General features: G+C 38.2%; 1 protein-coding gene across 19 annotated transcripts in view; it reads left to right on the top strand.

The window, feature by feature from the left end:
- NRXN3 (neurexin 3) overlaps positions 1 to 24,464 on the top strand; it is a 1,691,100-nt gene that overhangs the window by 1,627,937 nt on the left and 38,699 nt on the right. For 15 of the 19 annotated variants that reach the window (XM_067729075.1, XM_067728964.1, XM_067728949.1 and 12 more), the window contains one exon: positions 12,114 to 12,192. In XM_067729075.1, the coding sequence (XP_067585176.1) occupies positions 12,114 to 12,192 (79 nt within the window). Of the gene's footprint in view, positions 1 to 12,113; positions 12,202 to 24,464 lie in introns of all 19 variants that reach the window. The other 4 variants (XM_067728998.1, XM_067728973.1, XM_067729064.1 and 1 more) reach the window with 1 other exon arrangement.

Genomic DNA, 24,464 nt, shown 5'->3' with positions numbered 1-24,464 from the left:
TGAAAAGAAGCTTCTTAAATTATGAATGTGGCTTCTCTTATTTATTGCCCAGTAATCCTGTTTTATTGATTTCTGTTTATTTCCAATCACCTAGAATGAGACGCTGTGTTGCTTAGAGGTCTTGATCCCTAAAAGATTGTCATTAAACTACTCGGCTGTATTTAGTTGTTTATTTTTTGCTCAAAGTGATGGAATCAATACAAATACAAACAAAACACTTTTTTCCTTTGCTCCCTAGAAGACATGGGGAAACAAAAAACCTGCAGAAAAGCTAAATAAAGATGCTCCAATTAAAACAAAGTCCCATCAAATGCCATATCGATTTCTTTCAAAGAGGCAGAGTGTAAATTAAAAATATTCTTCTGACACAGTTTTTAAAGATGTCACTGACTCAGCAGAGTGGGTACTTATCCACTTTCTCTTCCTAGAGGGCCAGTTTGGAAGGGCAGCCCACTTCTCCCAAGATCAGCCGACTCTCCAGGATCTCAGAGGGGAGCGTGTCTCACAGTCAGTGCTGGCAAAGCTCCGTGGTTCTGTCTGACCCGTTCTCAGCTCTGGTTTTGCTATCCACCACTACCTCTGTGTATGTTTAAAGACATGGTAAAATTTTTCAGAAAATTACGCTGTCATGATTCTTTTTTTAAAGGGGTTGTGTTGAAACTCTTCTCAGAATTGGGAAGATGAAAACGTGGGAATAACCAAGGCCCAGGACCTTATTATGGGATCTTCCCCAGAATGTTATTAAACACTGGTCTAGGCAGCTCTGGAGGAGAGGGGGGCTGGAGGCAGGGGCAATAGAAGAGCCATCTAGGAAAGAGCTCTTTCTCGAAAAGGACTCTGGAGAAAATCAGTCTAGTTATACCCCACAGTCAGGAGGCCAGCAGTGAAGGCACAAGGGACCCAGCTGTAGGAGCATAAACTATTTGTCATAATCTGAGTTTCTGAAAACCACATCGGACCCCTCTGAACTGTTCAAAAACATTTTGCAAACTCCTTTGCATTTTCCCTCTCAGGCGCAGCTTCGAAATCCACAGGAACCAGTGTAAAATAAGAAAGAAGGAAGAAATATTAGGGGATGAATTCAAATAAATATGTTTGATTCATTTTACCCCCGTACATGATGGGTCCACAGAATCTTGGGCTCGTGGGGCATCAGAAACTCTATATGTAGATGGGGTGGCCAGGAACAGGGGTGGACACACACATTGCATGCATCTCCTTTGCTTATGCACGTACCCCCTTGTCTCATTTCCTTTACTTACAAAACACAAATTCAAGAATAAAGTGATTCGGAATTTCAAGATGGTGGGAGCAGAGCGTTAAACCAAGCGCAGGGTCCTTGTGAGCACAGAACGCCGTGTGATGACATAGGTCTCAGGCCTGGGATGACACCTGCTATATTTCCAGCACCCACTTTACCAGTAAATGGATGCTGTTGCTTATAAACTAAAACCCGACAAAGTTGTTAGCTTTGCTGTCCATCGGAAATGAGAGATGAGTAGTCTTTTCGCTTCCCACATAGAGGTCGTCTTGTGTTTGGTTTTGTAAATCGTTTTGAGTTTATATAGAGTATGGGGTTATCCCTTTAAGGCTGGTTGCAGCCTAGGAATGAGGACGTGACTTCTGGAGGGCAGCTGGGTCCATCTGGCTTCCTGAATTTCTCATGCAACGGCACCTAAAGACTTTCTCTACCTTGAGACTTATAATACAAATCAAAAAGCTGTGTTTGAATCTGTCCTCCCGTCTTTCTCTGTGGGAGGCTGGTATTGTTTTCAAGACATGAGCAACCAGGGATAAATTTTCATTGCAAAGCCAAACTCCTTTGCATTTTCCCTCTCTTGGCGTTTGATATCAGGCTCTTCAGTTGGCCCTCATCTTTCTTTCACAGGTTTGACTCAGGCTTACTCACTGCAGATGAATCAAATGCACAAACCTTGCTTTAACAATTGCTGTTGCTCTGACACCCATATCTGACTTTTCCAATATTACATTACATGGCTGAGTGGGAAATACTCTTTTCAGAGTAATAAGGAATAGACGACCTTGTCTCTTTTTACTTGTATTTTACATTCAGTCCATTGCATTTGATTGTTCTGGGTTAAGTTTTCTGTGCCACATGCTAAGTTCTGGGTTCTGCTGATACGCTCTTCCCTCTCGTGTTCACTCTATGTCGTCTTGAGCTTGAATTTCTTTCTTAGTTTCTTGTTTACTAAGCATGAAATTCCATCATGCTTAGTTCTGCAAGGTAACCATTCTCAACTCTTTTCTGCACCGACGGACCTGACGGATATTCACGTGCATCGCACACTCTTCAGTGTAAGTGGCCTACCTTCGACAAAATAAAGACGAGGTTCTGTTTGATTCCCAGCATTTGGCTGTTGCCCCACTCCTTTCTCCTTGCTCAGCTAGCAAGCCTCAGTTCATCTTGAGACCAAAGACTGAGAGCCACTGCTATTTGCTCTGGACTGAATGACTACGTTCATCTTTTTTCAGAATTGCTGACCAAAATCCAGGACTGGCTTTATCCTGCGACTCCTTCTTCTCCTCTAATGTTGGAGCTTATTAAGTCTTCTAAGCTGTGCTCTCAACCTGCCAGGAAGGGCTGTTTCTCCTGTGTCCAGTGATAAGGTTAAAGTCAAAAAAGAGGACCAAGAGATCATTTCACAAAGAAATATGACTCTATTTTTCCTAGTTTTTTTTTTTCCCCCAAAAACCCATTCCTTCTTTCTGAACTATAGAGCAAGAAAGAACATGGAGAAATGAATCGTATCAACAAAACACACTGATGCACTCCAGGATGCAGACTATTCAGAATTTCAGCATCCACTGACTGGTACCCACATCACTATTTGTGGATCACATTAATATTTGGCCTTGGTCACTCGCCCTCTAAAAACAGAGGCTTGATTTCAGTATTATCATTGGAATAAAGGGCTCACTTAGAAAGCAACTCCCAACTCAAAAAAAGAAAGAATGAAAAAGAAAAGAAAAGGAAGACAAGGGGGCGAGAAGGTGAGCAAGCAAGAAAAGTAGGTTAGGTCGTTGGAGCTTGAGCTAAACTGGCATTCCCTTGTCATGGTTAGATCCTCAGTACTCAAAACAAGGTTTGCGGTGGAAACCAGAAGCGTTTACAGAGGGAACACAGCCAGGCCTTTCAGATTAGCGGTCCCGGAGAGGGCTGCACCAATAAGAAAAGCAGCCGTTAAAGCCAGACCTTTGTGTCTATATAACCAATAGGCTCCTGACCTAGATTCCTGGAGATGGTGTGTGGTTGGGTGGGCGTTTTGGGGTTTTTTTTAATTTATTTATTTATTTTTTCCTGCCTTCTAAATAATATGTAATTTCTCCAGGCCAAGAAATAAATTGAAAGGATTTAGAGGGATTTGCTTATCAGTGGCACACCACTAGCATTACATTCCTCCTGCTTTTGGGAAGGTACATTGAAGTTTGGTTAATCTTCTGTGGTTCAGTACTCCTCTTCCCTATGTCAGGCTGCCTTGAACAACAGATAGATTAATCCCCCTTCTACCCACTCTCTTCTCCTTCCTCCCTCCCCCCTTCTCTTGATCCACCCTTCCTTTTTTGAGCAGATGGAAGAAAACTCTTAAAACTGGAAAGAAAAGGAAAAAAAAGATGCTGTACCACATTTATTTGTATAATCCTACAGGGCTTCAAAGATAGAAATAAAGGACTCCAATCCTTGGCACAAAATTTGGCTACGCTTAGCTTGGTTTTTCTACTGTTAATTAAATCTTGAGTCGACAAAGGGATTTCCTTAAAGGTTAATTCATTAGCAAAAGTTATTATAAATCATGTCACTCTTTATCCTGCTCCAGTATATGTGGAGTAGGAAAAAAGGAACAATGTGGAGGCTATTGACAGTGGGCAGAGTTTAAAGAGAAGCTGGTGATACTATTCGCTTGGATTCCTATACAATCTACAGTCTTCAATGATAGAGGGTAATCAGTTTTTTACAGTGGGTACCACTTACGAACCTCACATTAATTTCAAGTTTTTGTAGCTGATGGTTTAGCATCACTCAGTGCTTTCTAGTTCGGCCTGGCTCAAATCCTAGTAGCGTGTAAACTCCAGGACAAGGACTGGCTCTATCTAGCCCTCAGCAGAGTGACTGACACACGATAGGCTGTTACTAAACATTTGTTGAGGGAAGACTGATTGAATAAGTAAATACATGCATCCATAAAATCATATATCCAGAAAAATGGGAATTTGTTTTTTGTTTGCTCTTAATTTTTTTTTTTTTTTTTTTTTTGCAATATGCGGGCCTCTCACTGCTGTGGCCTCTCCCGTTGCGGAGCACAGGCTCCGGACACGCAGGCTCAGCGGCCGTCGTTCACGGGCCTAGCCGCTCTGCGGCATGTGGGATCTTCCCGGACCGGGGCACGAACCCACGTCCCCTGCGTCGGCAGGCGGAATCTCAACCACTGCGCCACCAGGGAAGGTCTGCTCTTATTTTTTATGTTCAGTTTTCTGATAAAGCTCTGTCCCAATTAACTAATTTTGGTCATGCCAAATGCAGTGTCTGTAGCCCAGGGCAATTCTCTTAAAACCTCATTCCAAGGAAATAGGAGCCAAGTAAAATATGTGGGTTGTCACGTCTTATTTGGCAAGTGGTTGTCTCCAAGTAGAGAGTAGAGAGGAAAGTAATGTCCTGAAAAACCACAATGACATGAACTCCAGAAGACTTTTTAAAAATTCACAGTGTTGTTCCAGTAAAGATACTTAGGCGCATCGAGGTGGACGAAAGGGGAACTCAGAAAGCATCTTAAGCAGGCTGGAACTTTGTCCCTTTGTTTCCATTGTTCAGAACCCGTCTCATGATATGCCTCTGTCTTTTACACTTGAGTATGACAAGTTCAAATCGTTTATTTCATTTTCTCATAATGGTGTTGGTTGGTTCTTTTGAAGATGACTATAAAGAGGATGTTCAGAATAAAATGAGGGTATAGATAATCATACTCATACAATCTTACCGTGCTTTAAGGTTGTTTCTGGATTGGGCTTGAACTGGGTGTAGTGGTGGGGTTGCTGGGGAAGAAGGGAGGGATGAGATGATCCCTTCTAACAAGCTTGCTGAAGCTCCAGGTTTTCCTACCTTTTGTTCAGTCTAAAAATCATCCAGTAGTTTGTGTGTGGGGGGCGGGGAGGAGGTATCTATTAGCATGGATCAAAGATTGGACTATGCAATGGCAACAGTTTGATAAAGTCTTAACAAATAAATTTAAATTGAGATGTCAAACTTTTCAAATCTCATTAAAGATTATTTATTGATCTAGAGTCTATGTACTTTAATTAAAAGTATCTCAGACATCTGTTTTTTTTTAAATAGAGAATAAATACTCATAATGAAGCTGAATGAGACCATCCCTCATATGAGATACTTAACTCCAGCTCTATCTCAGAATGGAAGTTTAGAGACAAAAAACTAAAACACCAAGCATTTGAAGGAATTTAATTCTTTTTAGCATGAAGCAGCTGCAGAGATGTATGGCTGTTTTCTGTGGGACTTCAGAGTACTTATGGGCCTTTCTCCTTTCCTTTTTCACTGGAAGAAAGGCGATCATCATTCTTGAGTGTGTTATTTATAATTTCATAAAGCTGTTCTGTGGCAGGACTTATTTTATCTGCTGCTTAATCTCGGTCAAATAACCGTGCTTCCAAGGAGCTGGGTGGAAAAAGAAAGATCATCCCCCCAAATGATTAGCCTATTCTCAGTATAAGATAACGGGCTAAAGGTTGGAAGTTTGAAGTCACAAATCGGCATCTGGGCAGTAAGAAGGGGACATAGTGAAACTCTCTTAAGCGGTTCTGACCACGGAAGCAGATATTTTTCTCAATGCTGAATAACGGATAACGATGAAGAATGGTGTAGAACCATCCCTGTACTGAGATGAGGTAGAGCCCTTCAGAGTAAATAATTAGAAGCAGGTGATTATAGAAACAATAACTCATGGGAGGAAAATGAGAAGCCAGGTTTGTAAAACTGAGGGAATTAGAAGGAAAATATATCTATAAATTTACTTGGGTGGACAGAGTTTTGAGCTTTCTTCTGTCCCAGTTCATTCTAATTTCAATAAACACTGGTAGGGGTAAAAAAAGAATATAAATGCAATAAAAAATCTTTTAGGAAAGGAATAAAGAGGGTTCCTGCCAGAGAGATATTTTATTGAAAGTTATTATAATACCTATCTTTAGTTTTATGAGTCCTAATACAGAACCAAGTAATTTCAACATGTGGATTAAAAATATGAGATACATATTTTAAAATGGGGTAGTATGAATTATTATTTTTAATATAGGACTTGGCTAATATATAGGGACAGAAGAATATTTTCCTCCCCTTGAGAAGGCAAGGAAAGGTCTTTCATCTGCACTGTGGAGGGAATGGCGCAGTCAGACCCATGCGCTGTGTTCTGAAACCACGTGTATTCTTAGCTCCCTAAGGAGATGTGATGGATGACACTGGTGAGATGTGGGGAGGGGAAGGAGGAGAGGAGTCTGATAGGGCAGGATATTAAATTCATGCTCATTATCCAGGTTTGCAAGAACAACACGATAACTCAAGGAGCTGTCATACTGTCATTCTAGTATATCTCTTCACTCCAGTCATCCCATACTACTTGTGGGTGTACAAATAAGCTGTGCTTTTTCATATCTCTGAGCCTTTACAAAGCCTGTCGATTTCACCTAGGATGCCCTTTTCCTTCTCGAAGCTCTCAGCGTTCCCCTGCTTCACTACTGCCTGTCCCTGAGGGCTCATTTTCCACATGCCCCTCTGCCTGGGAGCTCTCTCTGCTCCCTTGCTATACGCTCCCTTATCACCTTATGCTTACTCTTGTCATAGCATTCAGTTTACTGTGTCAAGTTTGTCTGTGGACCAGACAGCCTCTTCAGAGACTGTGAATTCCCAGCGCAAAAGAACTGTTTTTATCTATCACTTTATCCCTCCTGACTGTTACAAGGCTGGACACAGGCATTCAATAAATATTTATTATGCATGAATGAATGAACAAAGCACCTTGATGATATAGTTCCATATCACTGATGGTTGACTTAGTCACTTAGCCACTAAGGAAATGTTTGGTTGGGGAGTGGTTATGGGTCTTCTATTCTTCATTGAATGACTTGTAGATAATGTTGGTATTTGACATATGGGAACCACAGTATGTAAACACTTTAAGCTTAGCCATTAGGAATTGTGAGACCTTTAGACAATCATTGTGAGGGGAAAAAAGTTAACATGACATGGAAGGCAACTTGATGAACATTCCTCACATAACTATATGAATAGAGAAATTTCCTAAGGCAATACTGCTACCCGAAGGAGCGTGGGTGGTGAACGGTTAAAACAGCAGATGTCACTACAAATGTCTGTACCCTTGGTTATTATGAGTTCTGAAAGAGTTAATGTGTGATCGCTGCTTAGCACAAAGGCTAAATATAGCAAGTGTTTAATGAGTGGTAAATTAGTAGGCATAATTCTAGAGTTCAGATACCTTTTTCCTCTCAAAAGTACTAACTGCTCTTCTTTCTAAGGAATTATGAGCAATAATGAAAAATGGTTGTGATTGTAAGAAGATACATACACACACTCACAAACACACACACACAGACGCGCCCACACACACAGCCTAGGGCTCCTGCATTTTATTTAAGGAAAAAAGTCCATAGATCCATTCTTCTCATGATAATTGTACCCCAAGTCTGTGAGATACTGCGGTAGTGAAGCATACTCCACTAGTCATGGGAACCAATAATCAGGGAAGTGTGCCTTTTCTTCCAAGGGTCAGAGTCAGACCCTGCATTTGCTTGTAATTGGGGAAGGGCACAGACAAGAAAAATTAAAAAGCTACTAAAAGAAAGCCTCGGGTTTTCTGAGAGTAATTTTGGATCAAATAATCATTACTTTAGGATATGATCCTAAGTGTATATCCAAAAACCTTGGTTTGTAATTTTTGTTGTTGTGTTTAGGTGGCAAGGACAGAAATCATTTTTAAAAAATCCCTAAAAATAGTGATCTGAATCCTGAGCCCTTTGCAAATCAAAGCTTCCTGCTCCTGGCACAGAAAGCATTTCTGAAGCTACACAGTGTTTTGTGGCAGGCGTGGCTGTGTTAGATGCCAGGTTCTCCAGATAAACGTTGTTTACCATGTTGGGCCAGGAGAGGATTGAGATGTTTGTAATTGCTTTGGGAGTTTCATTGGCTGAATCTGTAAATGGTGATGGTGAAGTCTGAGGGACAGAAAGGAAGGGGCTGAATTCACAGAAGACCACACACAATGTTTGGATCCACAGCCACTGGAAACAGATCTTCCAATGGCATTTTAAGCTCTCTTGGCATCTTCATGAGTATATTTTTCTTTATCTCTCTTCATGGCAGATCCAACCAGAAATGGTGTTTGTACCATTAAATGGAGGTAAGGAATTATCAGCAATGAAGAGCAGTTCTAATGGGGGATAAATCATTAAAGGTAGAGTGCATAGGCAGATAGCACATCTATTTAAATTAGGAGTGGCTCCCAGGCTCGACGTTCCTGTTATTGATTGATTGATTGATTGAATTAGTTAGCTAGTTTTAGCTCATATTTAATGAGCATGTACCATATGCCAAGAACAGAGCTTCACTTTTAACAGTACACTTAAATCACATGCTCAGTCGGTAACAAATCACTCTGTTTAATCCCAATTTACAGATGAAAATAATTGAGGCCCGGAGAGGGGAAGTAACTGGCTTCCCCAGGTCACAGACTGTACGTTTAGGAGCTGGGATTCATAGCTGTGCTGTCTAGAGCCCAATCTTAATCACACTCTCTAGACTGTCTGTCATCTCATCTTCTTTGAGTCTAGTCACCATTTATAGGAGCTACTGGCAAAATGTGTTTCTGTTGCCTGGGAGGAAACTTGTTCTCATCCATACTCATATGAAAAAAAAAAATCTCTGGGAAGTGAGGCACAAGGAGTGAGAACATGGGTGAGCATATGTTTGGGGCCTGCCAGGGGGATTAGGGGCTCATTTTGGGGACAGAAGTGGAGGTGGTTATGGGGGAGGGGAGTGGGGCTGGGGACAGTGTCACTCAAACCACAGAAGTGAGAACCTGTGAGGTATTGGAGGAGGCGGGGGAAGCTGAGGGGAAAGTAGGAAATATCCTTTCCACCACAGAGCCTAGTACTTATCTTAAAAAAGACAAAAAACCGAAAACAAAAACAAACAAACAAAAACCTTACCTTGTTTCTTTAGCCAATAAAAATTAAGATAATTCTAAGGATTAAGTAAAATCTTAATTCTCTTAAAAATTAAGATACTTTTTGGTATTAAGTTAAAGATTCCACTAATATGTTAATGCCTATTTTGGTTTCTATTGGAGTTATACATTGTTTTTATACATTTGCTCAGTGACCTTTTTAAACTTCATTGCCTGGCCTTCAGTTCTTGAGACAAGCTCACTAGATTTTCATTAACTCACCAGTTTTCTAGGGATCAAAGCTAGTTAAGTCTTATATGGGCCATTCTGTAAGGTCCTTATAATCAAGTCACTGACAATTAATTTTCGATTGATTACATTTTAGAAATGTATTCTCAACCTCTTTTTCATTACCAGCCTCAAGAAGACTTTTAGACCTTTTCCTAATTGTCCTTCTCCATAATTTTAATACCAGATATACTGTATATTCATTCTCGTACTGTGGCTCTTGGCTGATCAAAAGCCATTTTCATATCTAAGATCCTCCCCCTTTTGCCCAAAACAATTATTGCTGGCTGGGGGAGGGGCATGGGTGGATATCATCCCCATAGAAAATGCATGCTTTAGAACAATCAAACAATAATCGTGGCCCTTCCCAAAACGGTGTTTGCCTCTTCTAATTGCTTCTGCATTTACACAGTTAATATTTATTCTCTTATCACCTCCCTTCCCTTAATGAGCGGAAGTGGACCCATATTGGGCCCCATCGTAGCAGGAAACTCCAAGAGAGTGAGCTCATGATCTCTCTAACACGAATAATGGTGCTCCAGGATACAGCTGCCAGCATCAGTTGTGGAAATGAAATGCACATTTCAGTAGTGTCTAGCTGACAATAAAAATAGTATGTTTGAAAAATCTTTTTCTATTGACTTTAAGGAGAAGCAGAGGTAGAAGTATCTCCCTGACAGGTATTGAATAAAGATCAATTATGTGGTTTAAGGCACCTCTCTGCCACTGTTAATTAAGCAAAATCCATTACCTAATGTGGTTTTTCTACTGTTCTTTGCTGTGTCCAGCAATTCTGTGCCTACTATGTCTGTTTCAAGAAGGATGTTGTCTGGAAACACTAAGCATATGGGTTGTCATGTGTATTCATTTGCTAGGGCTGCCATAACAAAGTACCATAGACAGGGTGGCTTAAACAACAGAAATTTATTTTCTCACAGTTCTAGAAGCTAAAATTCTGAGGTCAAGATGTCAGGGGTGTTGGTTTCTTCCAAGGCCTCTCCCCCTGGCTTGTAGATGGCTGTCTTCTCCCTGTGCCTTCACATGGCCTTCCCTGTGTGTGTGTGTGTGTGTGTGTGTGTGTGTGTGTGAGTGATAATCTCATCTTTTTGTAAGGACAACAGTCATGTTGGATTTACGTACCCAAATGACCTCATTTTAACTTCATTACCTCTTCAAAGACCCCATCTCCACATACCAGTCACATTCTGAGGTACTAGGGGGTTAGAACTTAAACATATGAATTTGGGAGGGGGCACAGTTCAGTCCATAACATCGTGTAAGGAGGGGTATAAAGAAGCCTATGGGAGCTACAGATGCACACTTTGACTAAGATGTATCTATTCAAATCTTCTACTATGTTTTTTACTAGCTGTGGGTCCTTTAGCAACTTGCTTAACCTCTCTGAACTTCAGTTCCCTTTAAAAGTGTAATAATTATCCCTGTCCCAAAGGATCATTGTGAGAATTGTGTCTAATTAATTAGTAATAACTACAACTAATAAGCATATATACATGTCTAGCACAGCATCTGACTTGTAATTGCTTTTTCTCTTGAATATGGATTCAGGCTTCAGTGCTTTGGGAATAATAAGACTGGCAAGTCAGTTAATATTATTAACATCAGGAAGGAGAAATCAGTGAGCATTTGTTGAACAACTGCTATATATTGAGTACTCTTATGCACAGAGTAGGACAAAAGTTTGGTTTTTAGACAAGATCTGTAGCTTAATAATTGAGGGAATGATTGAAAGAGTATTTATTGTGCGTGTAGAATGTACCAGGTACAGAAAGTACTTTTCTCGTCTACTGTGTAGCAAGGGGCCTTCTTACTGCCCACACCCACAGTCCCCTATATTTCTTGCAGCAGCAGATTCCCTGGCATTGGGGAATTTCTGCACTGCAGGATTCAATAGAAAAAAAAATTGTCTCAAATTGAATTACTTTTGCTGCAATCAAAATTTTTTCTGCTGTCTTCAGAAACAGCCTTACCTGTGTCCAGAGGCTGTCTTGTAGTGTCTGTCTGCTGGTCAACGTTACTAATTCAACTAACTGCAGCAATTACATGAAGAATCGCTGATAGTGAGAGAAGCCATAATGCTATTCCCGAACAGACTGCATTCCACAGTGTTCATTAATTATGCCAGCCTATAGATTCACGACCACCAAATCATACACTTGAGACTGCACCCCATATGTATGGAAACCCTCTCCAAGCTGCAGTGTAGTTCTTCTGTGCTGGCTTGCTCCCTTGTATTGCCACCATTTGCAATAGCCCTTCTCCTGCCCTTCTGATTCTCAAAATTGAAATTAAAGTCAGGATAGAGTCAGGCTGCACAATGTGATCTACAGGGATAGGATAGCCTTCAGCCTCCTCAGGCCACCTTGGGACACTCAGCTTTACATAGACCCACACAGGTTGTCTGGACCCAGAGCCATTCAAAGCTACACAGCAGTTAACATTCTCTACCCTACAGCATACCCTCTTTAGAGGAGAGAGACAGCAATGTTGATGGAGGCAGGACACAGTGATAAGTCTTTGATGCTTTTGCTCATTGGTTTCCTTATCTCTCTCTCTCTCCTCTCTCTTCCCCCTACCTCATTATGTTTTCTTTGACATGTGCAGCCAACATCAGATGACCTTGTTTCATCTGCTGAATGTTCAAGCGATGACGAAGACTTCGTTGAATGTGAGCCGAGTACAGGTAGGTTAGGTCAGTCTTGTTTTGCTTGCTTTATTTTTTCATTTGCAAAAAACAATACATACGTATATGTGAATATACATGTGTTTTATATATATATATTATAGTGTGTTAATGTGTGTATTTCCTGTATCTATATATGTATATAAATACATATATAAATATCAATCGAAAGCATCAAATCCCATGGAAGGAGCCATAAGGTCCCAGGGAAATTTAAAGTCACTTCCTTGACTAGCTAAAGAAAAGTCCATAAGACATAACTTGGAGCAATCAGACACCCAGATTAACCACCAAAGCAGCAAGTGTATAGCAGCCAGTGGCAGCTACGAAATTGACAGGGGGTGGGACATGAAGACTTCTGTATTGGATTGACGTCAAAAAAACATAAAGCCAAAGTGGGGCCATAAAGATCATGTAAACCTCATGAACTGTTCTGACTCTAAGTGGCAAACGAAACAAAAACCAAAATCAAACAACCAAAAATATTTTTTTTCCATGGGATTTCAACAGCAGTTAGCATGGTATTATATTTATACTAATTTTGTTCATTGTGTGTTTAGAGAATTTGTGCAGCAATATAACATAGTAAACACAAAATTAGGACAGAACCATGCCATGTCAACGGCTGAGATGCTTCAAAATGTATCTACTGTGCTGAAGTTGAGAGTACTTTGGCAATTAGAAGCTTCAGTGTGTTCCCCATTTGCACCCAGATACATTTTGATGTTTTATGGTCTTTCTTTATAGTGAGCTATATATGATATAATGTCCAGCAGGCAACTGCAGTCCCTGATTATTTCCTATCAACTTTCCCAAGTCGTCTGTTTTGAGACTTGCTATAAGTTAAATATTTATATATATGTATATATATATATATATATAAAATAGAGAACAGATATCATCGAATTTCTGTGTATGTTTAATAGAGTTAAAAGCTGGAGTTGGGTTAGGATCTTATTTCTGTAAAGGCTAAGAGAAATAAATAGAATTTTCTAGTTGATTCTTTGGGTTGCTTTAATTTTTTTTCCTTTTCTTTAAAAATAAAGGAGAGCCATTAAACATTTCCTTTGTTAATTCTAGAGAAATTTAAGATTCATTAAAAAAATGAGTATAACAAAAGTGAAAATCTTCCATTTGTTACCCTAAAATTATTTACAATTTTCCGATTTTGTGGAAGCCTGACTGCTTGGTATCTTGCAAATGGCTTTGGATCCAGGAAGTTCTGTGGGTTCCTGTTCTTAGCATTACATAGGGACATGTCAATAATTTGCAGGGCCTTTCCATTCTGGAGTGTGATCTGTTCCTTTGGACGCTCAGCTGTGTGGGAGGAAAGTAACTTTGACCTGGCTGGTCAGATTTTTTTTCAGATTATTGGGTCATAATCTCAGTGTTCTAAGTGAGGTTTGAACTCTAAAGGGAAGATATGTCTAATCTATACCAGAACGTGGGCAACAAATTTTTGTTAATTAAATAATTGATTTATTCATTCATTTAATAAATATTTCTGAGCCCTCAGGCAGGATACAGTGTATCTCTAGATTTGAATCCTTCCTTTTCTAATAGTTTGCACAAATGAGCTGTTGGAAAATAGAATATGGAACTTTACTATCTAACTTACCTCTCCAACAGAATTCAGTTCAACAAATATTTTTTGAGGGTCAGTTGTGTATGTTAGGTATGTGCTACATATTAAGGATTCAGATATGAATAGGGCATGATCTCCAAGATGCAGGTTAAATTCACTGATTTTGTGGTCAATAATTTAAGATACCTAGATTTCAATTTGGATTCTCTGTGTATCCTTTCTCTGGTTTTCTTGCTTTCATAGCAGTGATATCTGTATATATGTAACAATGTTTATCAAATCTCTGGATATTAAGTCTTATAAAAATCTAGGCTTGATCATTCTCAATTATCACCACTGTCTTCCCCTACTACCTCCCCCTCCTACACACCGTCATCTCCATAGCAACCTCCATAAGAAGACAGAGGGCTTTTCTAGATCTCTGATTCACAAGGTCTATGGCTCCCCAGGTTGTGGGTATGTTACCATTTGGTATTGAACATAAACAGGCCCAAACTTGAAAAGCCCCAGACCGAGTCCATTTGCTTTTCAGTGACTGCACAGGTGCTTCATCTGATTCAAAAGCAGAGGACAGAAATTCAATGCCAGCATTTCTTGAGTGATATAATTACATGGGGCGGGTGGGGGAATAACAACAGTTTTTAAAACAATCTGTTGTGTTCTGCAAGGGAGCATGGGAGGGAATATATAAATAAAGCAAGTGACAGGATGCCCACTCCGAAGGAGCCAACACGTAGCTCCAAGAGGCTGATATTGATCCCCTCTGCCTGGGATTATTTAACTCATCACATTTGAAGAATGAGCATTTCTTCTTTCTAAATTTACTCCATAAAGTATTCCTGATAAGTGATTCAGATGCACAGGGAAATATGTCGGAGGCATATTTAATGTAGGAAGGAGATAGATATACCTATTGATGCAGAGGTTTTGCCCAGGGAACCTGATTAGTACTGATGAAGATTACATGCTTAGAGCTGTCAAGTCCTTTTTTGCCTTGTATGAGAAATATCTCTATAGCCTTAAGATTTTCCAGAAATATTACAGATTAAAAATCAGAACCATCAACTCAGTTGTTTCTGGGGTTAAGTTTCACACTGCCTAAAGAGAGGTCTTCCGTTGCCCATGCAGCAGTGGACAATGGTGACATTTACATAACTTTGACATAAACTGTTAATCCTGAGATTCTATGTGAATATTGAGATTAAAATTCTAAGTTTAAACATTCTAATTCACTACCTCAGTTTCTAAAATTTTACTCTTTTCCGGGCTTGACGTTTGCTGGAAATACACTAAATTCGGCTAATCTTGTTCTGTCTTACTTGCAATTACCTTATCTTCTCTTACTGTTACCAAATTTATGATTTTCTAGGCTGTCTCAGTAGTAAGGTATTTAACTTCTACACGTTCTTTCCTGATTAATTTAGGTCCACTAGAAGCTCTTGCTTTTCATAAATTTGTATAAACTTTTCATAACTTTAGTATATGTTATATTCAACAACTTTTGGGTTCATGTGGGCATCAAATTTTAAATGAAATGATATTTCTTTGGGTTTCAAAGCTGCTGGTTTTGAGTCAGATGTAAGCAAATGACTTTTATACTCACAACCCACTTTGGCATTTAGGGATCACCCTGGTTTGGTGTAGCTTAGTCGTGTAGCTTAGTTCTTTAAGGACAACCTAAATTTTTTTAGAGTGTGGTTGATGATAGTTTAGAAACTTTTTACATCCAATGGATTTCAAGTTTTCTCTGTTTATTTTTGCTGGAACATATGTAAATGAGATTTTTTTAAAAATCCTAAATCATGAGAGTAAGGCACAGAGTGAAAGCTCAATTAGTATTTGTTGACTGAATTTGTATGACTCTCAAAATACCTCATAATCTTAAATTAAAATTGGAGATTTTTTCATACCTCTCAGTTCATCTCCCTTTAAACAGCTAAATAAAACCTGGTGAATTATTTTAAAATATATGATTTCATACAAGTAAGTATCGCCCTAACAAAATCCATGTTTCTTTAGCAAAAATAATTCTCTACCTTACCCTGTCCCTTCTTTTGCTGGGAACTAGATCATTTTGTAGTGAGTTGCATTTTCTGGACATTTGCTTTGAGAACTCAGAATTGAAATTGTGAACTATAAAGTCATAATGAATCCATCTGTATCAAATAAATATATTCAGAAGAATATTTGAATAACTGTTCACGTACATAAAGCTGAGGGTCAGGATTTTAACTTCCCTAATTTGTAAACATTGATTGTGTCCCCTACCAAAGAAGGAGGTGTCTATTTGGTATTTTAGACTTATGTCTTGGCATATAAACCCTTTTCTTCCCAACTACACTTCTATTGATGTTAAATTGTGCAGTAAATGCATATTTCATTGTCCTTCTTACCTCTTTGTAATCAACAACAACAAATAGACAAGCTGGAGAGGATTCAAATAACCACTAGGAAATGAGATTCTCTCATGAGATTGTGGAAGCCAAATAAAAATTAAGGTCTTTAGTAAGTTTACCTTCATGATCTAAAATGTGGGAATGGATTCTGAAATACAGATAAAGGGTTTAAATTCACTTTTCATTCCTTCTCTCTCCCTCCCCCCAACTCCTATGCCCAGTGTCTCCGTCTTTCGGAAAAAAAAATAACATCAAAACTAATGTATTGTCAGATTCGCTTCTGTATATTTAAAAATTATCAATTGTCTGAATTTTATGTGGTCTATGGTCTTAAGATTCTAAAAATCGTGCGGGCAGGGTTCACAGAGCAGAGGAGAAAAGTGAAAAAAAATGCCTTTTGCACCTGAGAAATGGGCATGGCAGTAATTAACAACTATATTGATTCATCCAGCCATTATCTAGGGATACATTTTTCTGGGTGTCAATTAGCCGGGGTTTTTGCCTCCACTTTTGTTAAGTGTCCTTGATCAAATCTCAAGGGACAGCACTTGCACCAGAGGGCAGACAGTAAAAGGAAGTAAAGATGAAACACATCCATCTATCAATAGGACTGTGCTAAACAATTTATAATGGTTGGATTGAGGGAGATGTTTAAACTGATGGCAGTAATCTGAGATCACAAAATAATTACTATTCCCAGAGTGGTTCTCAGATGTATTTTTACTTCTCAAATCTACAGTCCTCACATTTGCATTTGGTGTTATTGCTACTTTGTTCCTCACACTAACGTAATACCCGACCCATTACGGTGAAATTTAAATTTGGCAAAACACCAAGAGCTTATCCCTGTTTATGTTCTCCAGGTAGAACTGGGTTCTTAGTCTTTATCAGTTTGAGATGCCTCAGTAAAGTATTTATAATATGAAAATCTGGCACTGAATTGTTAAAAGCCCAGCAAATCCTTAGAGTTTTTATTTGCTGGAACATGGCGGAGGACGCAGCTGAAGTGTTAAGACAATAATAATTTTCTAATAAAGGATAAGAAGAAAGAGAGCTTTATTTTTCAGAATCCATAGATGAAAAATAATAAGTGTGCTGATTATCGACCTTAAATATGATGTTGGTAATCTTAAGAGTTTATAGAAATGCATTTTGTCATTTGTGTCTCCAGCAAACTTGAAGTTAGCAACTTGTATATTTTCATTACAAATAAATAGATTTTTATTTAATTTTAGAAAGATTTTTCCATATGGAAACTCACGATTGGTAAATAGAATCATGTTTAAATAATCATCAGTCAAGTAACTCTTCAGTGTATAGTTTAATAGTAAATGCCTAAATGAAATGCCATAGGAATGTCTGAGTCACAGTGTCCAGAATTCACCTTGAATGTTAGGGTCCACCTAAAAACACTTTGAATAAAGGTATAATAGAAGTAATCTGAGAAATGTTTTAGCTTCGGAAAGAAGGATGTAAGTAGATGTAAATTTCATTAATTTAATTAATCATTATTGGCTGTGGACATGAGTAATTTTTACATTTGAGCTCTAATACACGTTCAGTGTACACAAAGCAAACAGTTATTCACATATTTAGGTCTAGGCTAAATCCTACCAAGTGTTGAATTTCCTTCATTGATTTATAAATTAATAGAGAACATTCATGGGTTATAATGTTCCTAATTTAATGGTATAGTTTCTCTCTTCATTCATTAACCCACTCAGTGATAAGTTACTTCACTTTTTTATAACCCACCTCCACCCCAGCCCAAGCTAATTTTTAAGTGACTGGAGCAAATATGTGGCCTTTAAATCCCTAATGATAAAATGCTTTGAAAAATTAGAATAAGGATAGAAATATAAGTATAGGAAAATCAGCTAATTGGCTATTAGGCCATTGATAGTGCAGGCATGGTGTGCATAAAATGTGGGTTGATCATTATCATAGATTTTATAACCAGAACAATGACTCTAATAACAAAAGTGGTAAAAATGAAAAAAATTCTACTCATCTCCATTACCCAAGACTTTTTGGTGATGTTGCGAAGGAGAGGGAATCAATAAGATCAGTGTGTAACTATATACACTTCCAGTTGAAAGTTTAATAAATCACTTATTTATGCAACAGTTTTTAGTGACTACTATCTATAAACACTGGAGTAGGTTCTAGGAAATTAAAAACAAGATGAGACTCCTTCTAGGAGTTCATAGTCTATTAGGGAAGACAGATACAAAAATAAGGGTAATAAAAGGAAAGGAGGGATAAGAAGGGAAGAAACAATGTAGACAATGAATGGAAATGCCTAGAATATTATCAGAACTCAACTGGAAGGAGAGGTCTCTAATTCAGCAATTAGCATACCCCATCCAAGGACAGGCATGAGAAACCACAGACGATGCCGCCCAGTGGCAGAATCAATTAACCCCAGGGAGCATTCTTCTATATCTTAGTTTGGGGGCACAGAATTTCTGATTCGTTATGGTTGAAAAATTAGTACTGCACATATACAGTATGGCCTAGGGCCAGGGCTTCTTAGGTAATAGGTTAATAAGGATGGGCGTGTTGAAGGGAGAATTTCCAGCCAGACTTCCTGATTTCAAACGCTATGAGAACTTCCTGATTTCAAATGCCAGTGCAAGTAGTTGTTAAGGAGTGAGCTTAATGAAATCATTAAGCAAGTCCCCGCACCTGAGAAAAATTAATAAATAAAGAGGGATTGGGTTTTAAAAGAGAGGCTTTTATGTGTTTTCTTTTATTCTTTTTGTTCTGTATTTTTTCTCCCATGAGCCCCAATATATATACTGTGTGTACATATATATATTTATGTATGTGTGTATACTAAATATATAGAGCCTATTGTTCCATATATATATAGACACAGTATAAATGATATTAGAATAATGTAAACAGAGATTAACAACAGCCCCTGCCATCAGCCATGTGTTTACACAGAAATTCATACCATCATTCTTACATCAGCCAACATAGACATGCATGATACTGTTTTAACTTGGTGGAAAAGCATGTTAACTTTTCTTTAGGTTTTGTTTTTTTCTTTATCATAATTATAATGATGATTCCATAACTCAATTATCCTTGGGAGGGGTAGAGAGAAAAAATTATACAGATATATCTATCCATATACACACATTCCTGTGTATATATATAAATAGATATATACTTTGTATATATTTGAAAAACGTTTTCTGTTGTTTTACCTCATCTTGTGCCGCATGAATTTTTGGTGGTTCAGTTTATTTTGTTTTGATTCGTATTTAGTGTTTTGGTCATTATGGCTATTTTTAACTCATTGCTATACTTTTTTGAGTCATTATTTTTTAAATACTGAGAGATATATAGATATACAAATCAACCAAGGCAACAAAATCTTTTCTTGCCATCCTAATCTCAAATTTCTCCCCCTTCAGCATATCCCTCCAGTATTTATGCTCAAAACAAAACAAACACCAACAAAATCCAAGAAAGTTGTGTACAAACGAATGAAGTACTTTGTTTTCCTCTTCTTTCTCCTATATATTTTTTATTTAAATTTTCTCCTTTCCCCTTTTTATTTTTCCTTGTATCTGCACAGGCCACTTGTCTTTACTCTCCCCTTTATGACAATGCATTTCATTGAAAAAAAGGACGAATGAGCCAGAAAAAAAATAATAGTAATAAAAGAAAAACATGCAGAAAGAACAGAGAAACACATCCCTCTCCACAAATTTCAGATGGCATAAAAAGAATTTTATTGCAGATATAGACTATTTGTTGTATCTTTTATTTCTGGACGAGCTCAGGATCATTGTGTGGCATGCAGTGAGAGTTTTCTAGCTAATCAACTAACCATGGCCTCCATCACCAGTGCATGGGCTATAATAACGCCATCTCGTGTTTCATCCAAGTGATACATCCGGGCTAACCCAGCCAGTCCCGTGTATGAGTTGTGGGGATAACTTTCTTTTGTAGTTATAATTTCATGGGTTCTCATCTTTATTATTATTTCCACGGGGTCACGGCAGCCCCAAGGGCTGCCCTCGCAGCATCTCTGTGTGGTTTTGTCCTTGTGCTTGCTTTCCTTGGTACGGCAGTCAAGCATGGGTTTCATCTGGCACATCTGTCTTGCCATCTCGTCTCGGAGTCCACTGTCTTGGTGTCGTTCTGTGATTCTGTTCTCTGTTTGTAATATGTGGTTTGAAATCCTCTCCCTTTATTTCTCACTCCCCTATCGTTTCTCTTTTGAACCTTACCTTTAGGGAACTTCACAAAGAAGCAAAACAAATTTTCAGTCGAATTGTAAGGCTGATAACTGGTTTGCATCTGGAGGTCATAAGTTGCACTTCTTACCTGGCTAAGGAGGCAAAACTTACTGTGGAAAATTACTAATGATAATAGCTAAACAGGCTCCCCATCAGCAACAATAAGAAACCCTTGTTGATTTCTTTGGCTTGATTAAATGGGCTTACTGCTAAAGGGATTTCATGTAAGAGCTAATTTCCAAGGAGTTTTCCCATAGATTATCAATCTTCTAGTTAGACGTTTTCTTCAGGAACAGATCAACAGAAAATTTTTTCAGAAGACATTAGTGAGGAGTGTCATCGTTTCTGCTGTATAGAGCAGTGTCTGTTCCTGAATTGGAGAGGAATTTGTGGAAATACGAATGTGTTTTATTATAAAATTTATTTGTTTATGTATTTTAACCTAAAATATAAATGGGTTTGGCAAGGGAAAGGAAAAAAAAAAAAAGCTTTTTAACTCACTGGTTCTACTTCATGCATATTTCAAGGTAAGATTATCTTTTGATCTTTCTGAGTCAAATGATACATATTTTATTTTTTAATTCATGGAAGCATTAGAGAGCCAACACTTTGACTTAGACCTAAATTCTTTTTTTTTCTCTCTTTTCAAAGAATAAGACATACACAATAACTTTAGTTCTGAGAATTGAGTCTGAATTTCTTGAGAGAAAGGTGGAAGACAGTGCCCAGTTAATTATTCAGATGCTGGATTATACTGTGATTACCCAGGAAATTTGCCGCATAACTTGGAGTGATTTGGTTTGTTTGATACTTATAGTATGAAAATGAATTTCTGTAACAAATTCAACCTCCTTATCCATAAAGGTTGAACAAGAGAGTATAAAATAGGTCTGAAATGAATTGATAGATTGATTTTTGAAATAGGATCTTAAGATTAAAAAGTGCAAATGTTTAACCTGGGGAAGAGAAAGCGTTTCAAGGCAGATGGTTTTACAACGAGATGTTTCAGTCATGTCAATGTAGCTCTTTGCTCTTCTTAAGGGTACAGGGGAAGAGCATAGGAAGAGGAAATTTGTGGGGTCTATGGACTAAGAACTTTATAATGAAGGAAGGAAGGGAGAGAGTGAAGGAGGAAGAGAGAGAGGGCAGATAAGGGAGGAGGGAGGGAAAGCTGGAGGAGGGAGGGGGTATTCCTGATGAGTCAGGTATAGTAGCTTGCTGATAAATGATAAGAACGAGCACACACATAGACACAGACAGCCTTAATCTGTAGTGTGTGACAGTTTCTATAGTATAAAATATTCCCTCTGTGGCTGATTTGAAGCCACAGATATGACAATATTAAACTCCGAATTGGGAAGTAATGCTCATGAGCACACGATTATACACTTTTTTCACCATACAGATACCATGGATATCAATGGACTTGAGTTTTAAGCTTTTATGACCTTTGTTTTTAATAGATTGTATTCATATGTGTGTGTGTATATATATGTGTGTGTGTGTGTGTGTGTATATATATATATATATATCTTCGATAATGGCTATGTTTAACAACCAACTTGGAAAATTCCTGAAAATGTAGCAGTCAGCTATCATGAGCTGGCTCTGGCATGTCACTGGCCAAGGTGCTACACTGTGTCGGGTGCATTCAAACATGGTATTTTATTTAAAACTCATTTTCACTTATTATGATGTAGAAACTATTGTGGCCATCTTACAATTGAGAAAATCAGGACTCAGAAAGTTTGCTTTTCCAAGGTCACATGCCTGCACATAGTGGCAGAGGTAAGGTTCAAACCCAAATCTGTTTGAAAATAGGTAACTCTTATTTCTACTGCAGTGTGCACAGAGGATTGGGCTTAAACACTTATCAGAGCACTGCATTTTAGAACTATGACATGCTCATTTGTGGAACTTTCACTAATTTTGTTTCCCCAAAATAGAGTCGCCAAAAATTCCTCCCTTAGTAACATGAAGATGAACAGGATATTTCTTAGGTTTCCAAATTTTGTTTCTCGAGCTCTGGAAAGACTATAATAGCTGCATTTCTTAGCACATAATTATAATATTCAACATGATTCCATTACTCAGTTGTTATGTTTTTGTAACTTTTAAAACATAATGGACTTTATTTAGTTCATTTACTTGATGCACGTTAATTAACCAACTTCACAGTGAAATATGTCAGTGCCCTTTACTTCCACATTTTCCCATAAAACTAGTACATTAATACTTAAAACAGCATGAGAACCATTGTATTGCAGAAAATGACTGCAACTTAAAAAAATAATTTTACTGTTAGATACTTAATCATTGCTTTGTGAAAGAGTTTGAGAAATCTGGGAATTAAAAAGGAAAGTGCGGATCTTGCCCTTCTACTTTGACAAGATACAGTCTCTGACTGAGTTGCTGATGGTACAATATTTTACTTTGATTTAATGTCAGCTTTAGCTGCCCCTGTGGTCCACTTTCAGTGACAGCACACATAATATTGAATAAAGCCCCTTGAAGTGATTTCTAGACCTTCATCTGTAAATTTTCCACTGCAACATCTTTGTTCCTTCATTCAGTAAATATTCATTGAGCATTTACTATATGCAGGTATAGTTCTAAATACGTTACATTGTTAACTCCCTTAATCCTCATAACAATCCCCTGAGGGGCTTTATCATCATCTCCATTTTAAAGATGAGTAAACTGAGGCACAGAGGAGCCAAAAGATGGTCCCGAGGTCACACAGCAAGGAAGTAGGAGAAATGGGATTTAAACCCAAGACAGTGGGGCCCTGAGCCCACACAGGAATCACTATGTTATACAGTCTCATTATATAGTATTCTCCATTGACCCATATATATAAATAGCTACCTGCCTCTTTGATAATAATGAAAGAAGGTTTGTGTATTGAGTATATTAAATGATTGGGAAATACTTGTTAGATGGATTCATTACTGTGTATCTGAAAGGCTTTGAAAACCTTGGTTGATAGGGGTTATGAAATTGTTTAGCTATGATTTATCCAAACAGCTGTGATTTAAACAACTTACTGTGGCTTCCTGCAAGGTGGAATGGTTCCAGTATTCAGGATGAAAACCATCACTTACGTGAGGTTAGTCCCTCTTGATGTCACCTGTGTAATTGTGCACTGGGGACTTCTAGCTCACTGCTCATCAGCAGACCTGTTTAGAACATATGATCAGGTAACAGCCACCTTTAACTGATGTTAGGATTCTAAGAATAGAGGCTCGTAGTGAGAGCTCTGGTGAGATGCTGAATTTTCTTCATTTCTGAGATAATTCTGTTCTTTGAACACAGTGTTTTAGATGTTACAGCTAATAGGCAGCAACAAAAGAAGTGAATATGTACCTGGGAGGATGCATTTCTTACCTTAGTCCCTTTCTGATATCTGTGTACTCTTGACATTTCTTAAATTCCTGCTCATGTGTTTATCTTCTCTTTCATTTTTCTCACTTCCTTGCATTATATGTCTCAAACTATAAAAAAGGAAAAATCAAAACAAAACCCCAAACCTTTTCTGGGCCCTTGAATTTTCTATGCAAGAAAAGAATCTTAAAGGATTTATTAAGGACTAAAATTCACAATGAAATAGAAAGTACCTTTTTAAAGCTGGGTTTGCTTTTATTAGAATCTTTCCAAGGAAAGTATAGCTTGCTTAAGCATCTGAGGGTCTCATTACAAATTATATCCATCCTGACCAATCCGGAAGCCTACACTGGAAAGTCTGTAGAGTTGAAAATGCTTGAGGACCCTCTGTTGTCGAATTCTTCTTTCATCTTAGCTTTGAAGCAGATGCCCCCGTTTTACTAAAAGATCATGGCAATATTATATTGCTAAGTATTCCGATTTTTCTGACTAATCACTCAGAGCAAAAGCCAATAAAGAGCCAGAGAGTAAACACTTTAGACTTTGAGAGTCTCACAATCCCTGTCATAGCTACTCAGCTCTGTTGTCGTAACACAAAGGCGGCCATAGACAATACATAGATGAAGGATTATGGCTGTGATTCCATCT

This window comes from Pseudorca crassidens, chromosome 1, assembly GCF_039906515.1.
Source record: "Pseudorca crassidens isolate mPseCra1 chromosome 1, mPseCra1.hap1, whole genome shotgun sequence".
Taxonomy (NCBI): Eukaryota; Metazoa; Chordata; class Mammalia; order Artiodactyla; family Delphinidae; genus Pseudorca; species Pseudorca crassidens.
Note: the sequence above shows the minus strand (reverse complement) of the source record. Positions and strands in the feature narration are given on the sequence as shown.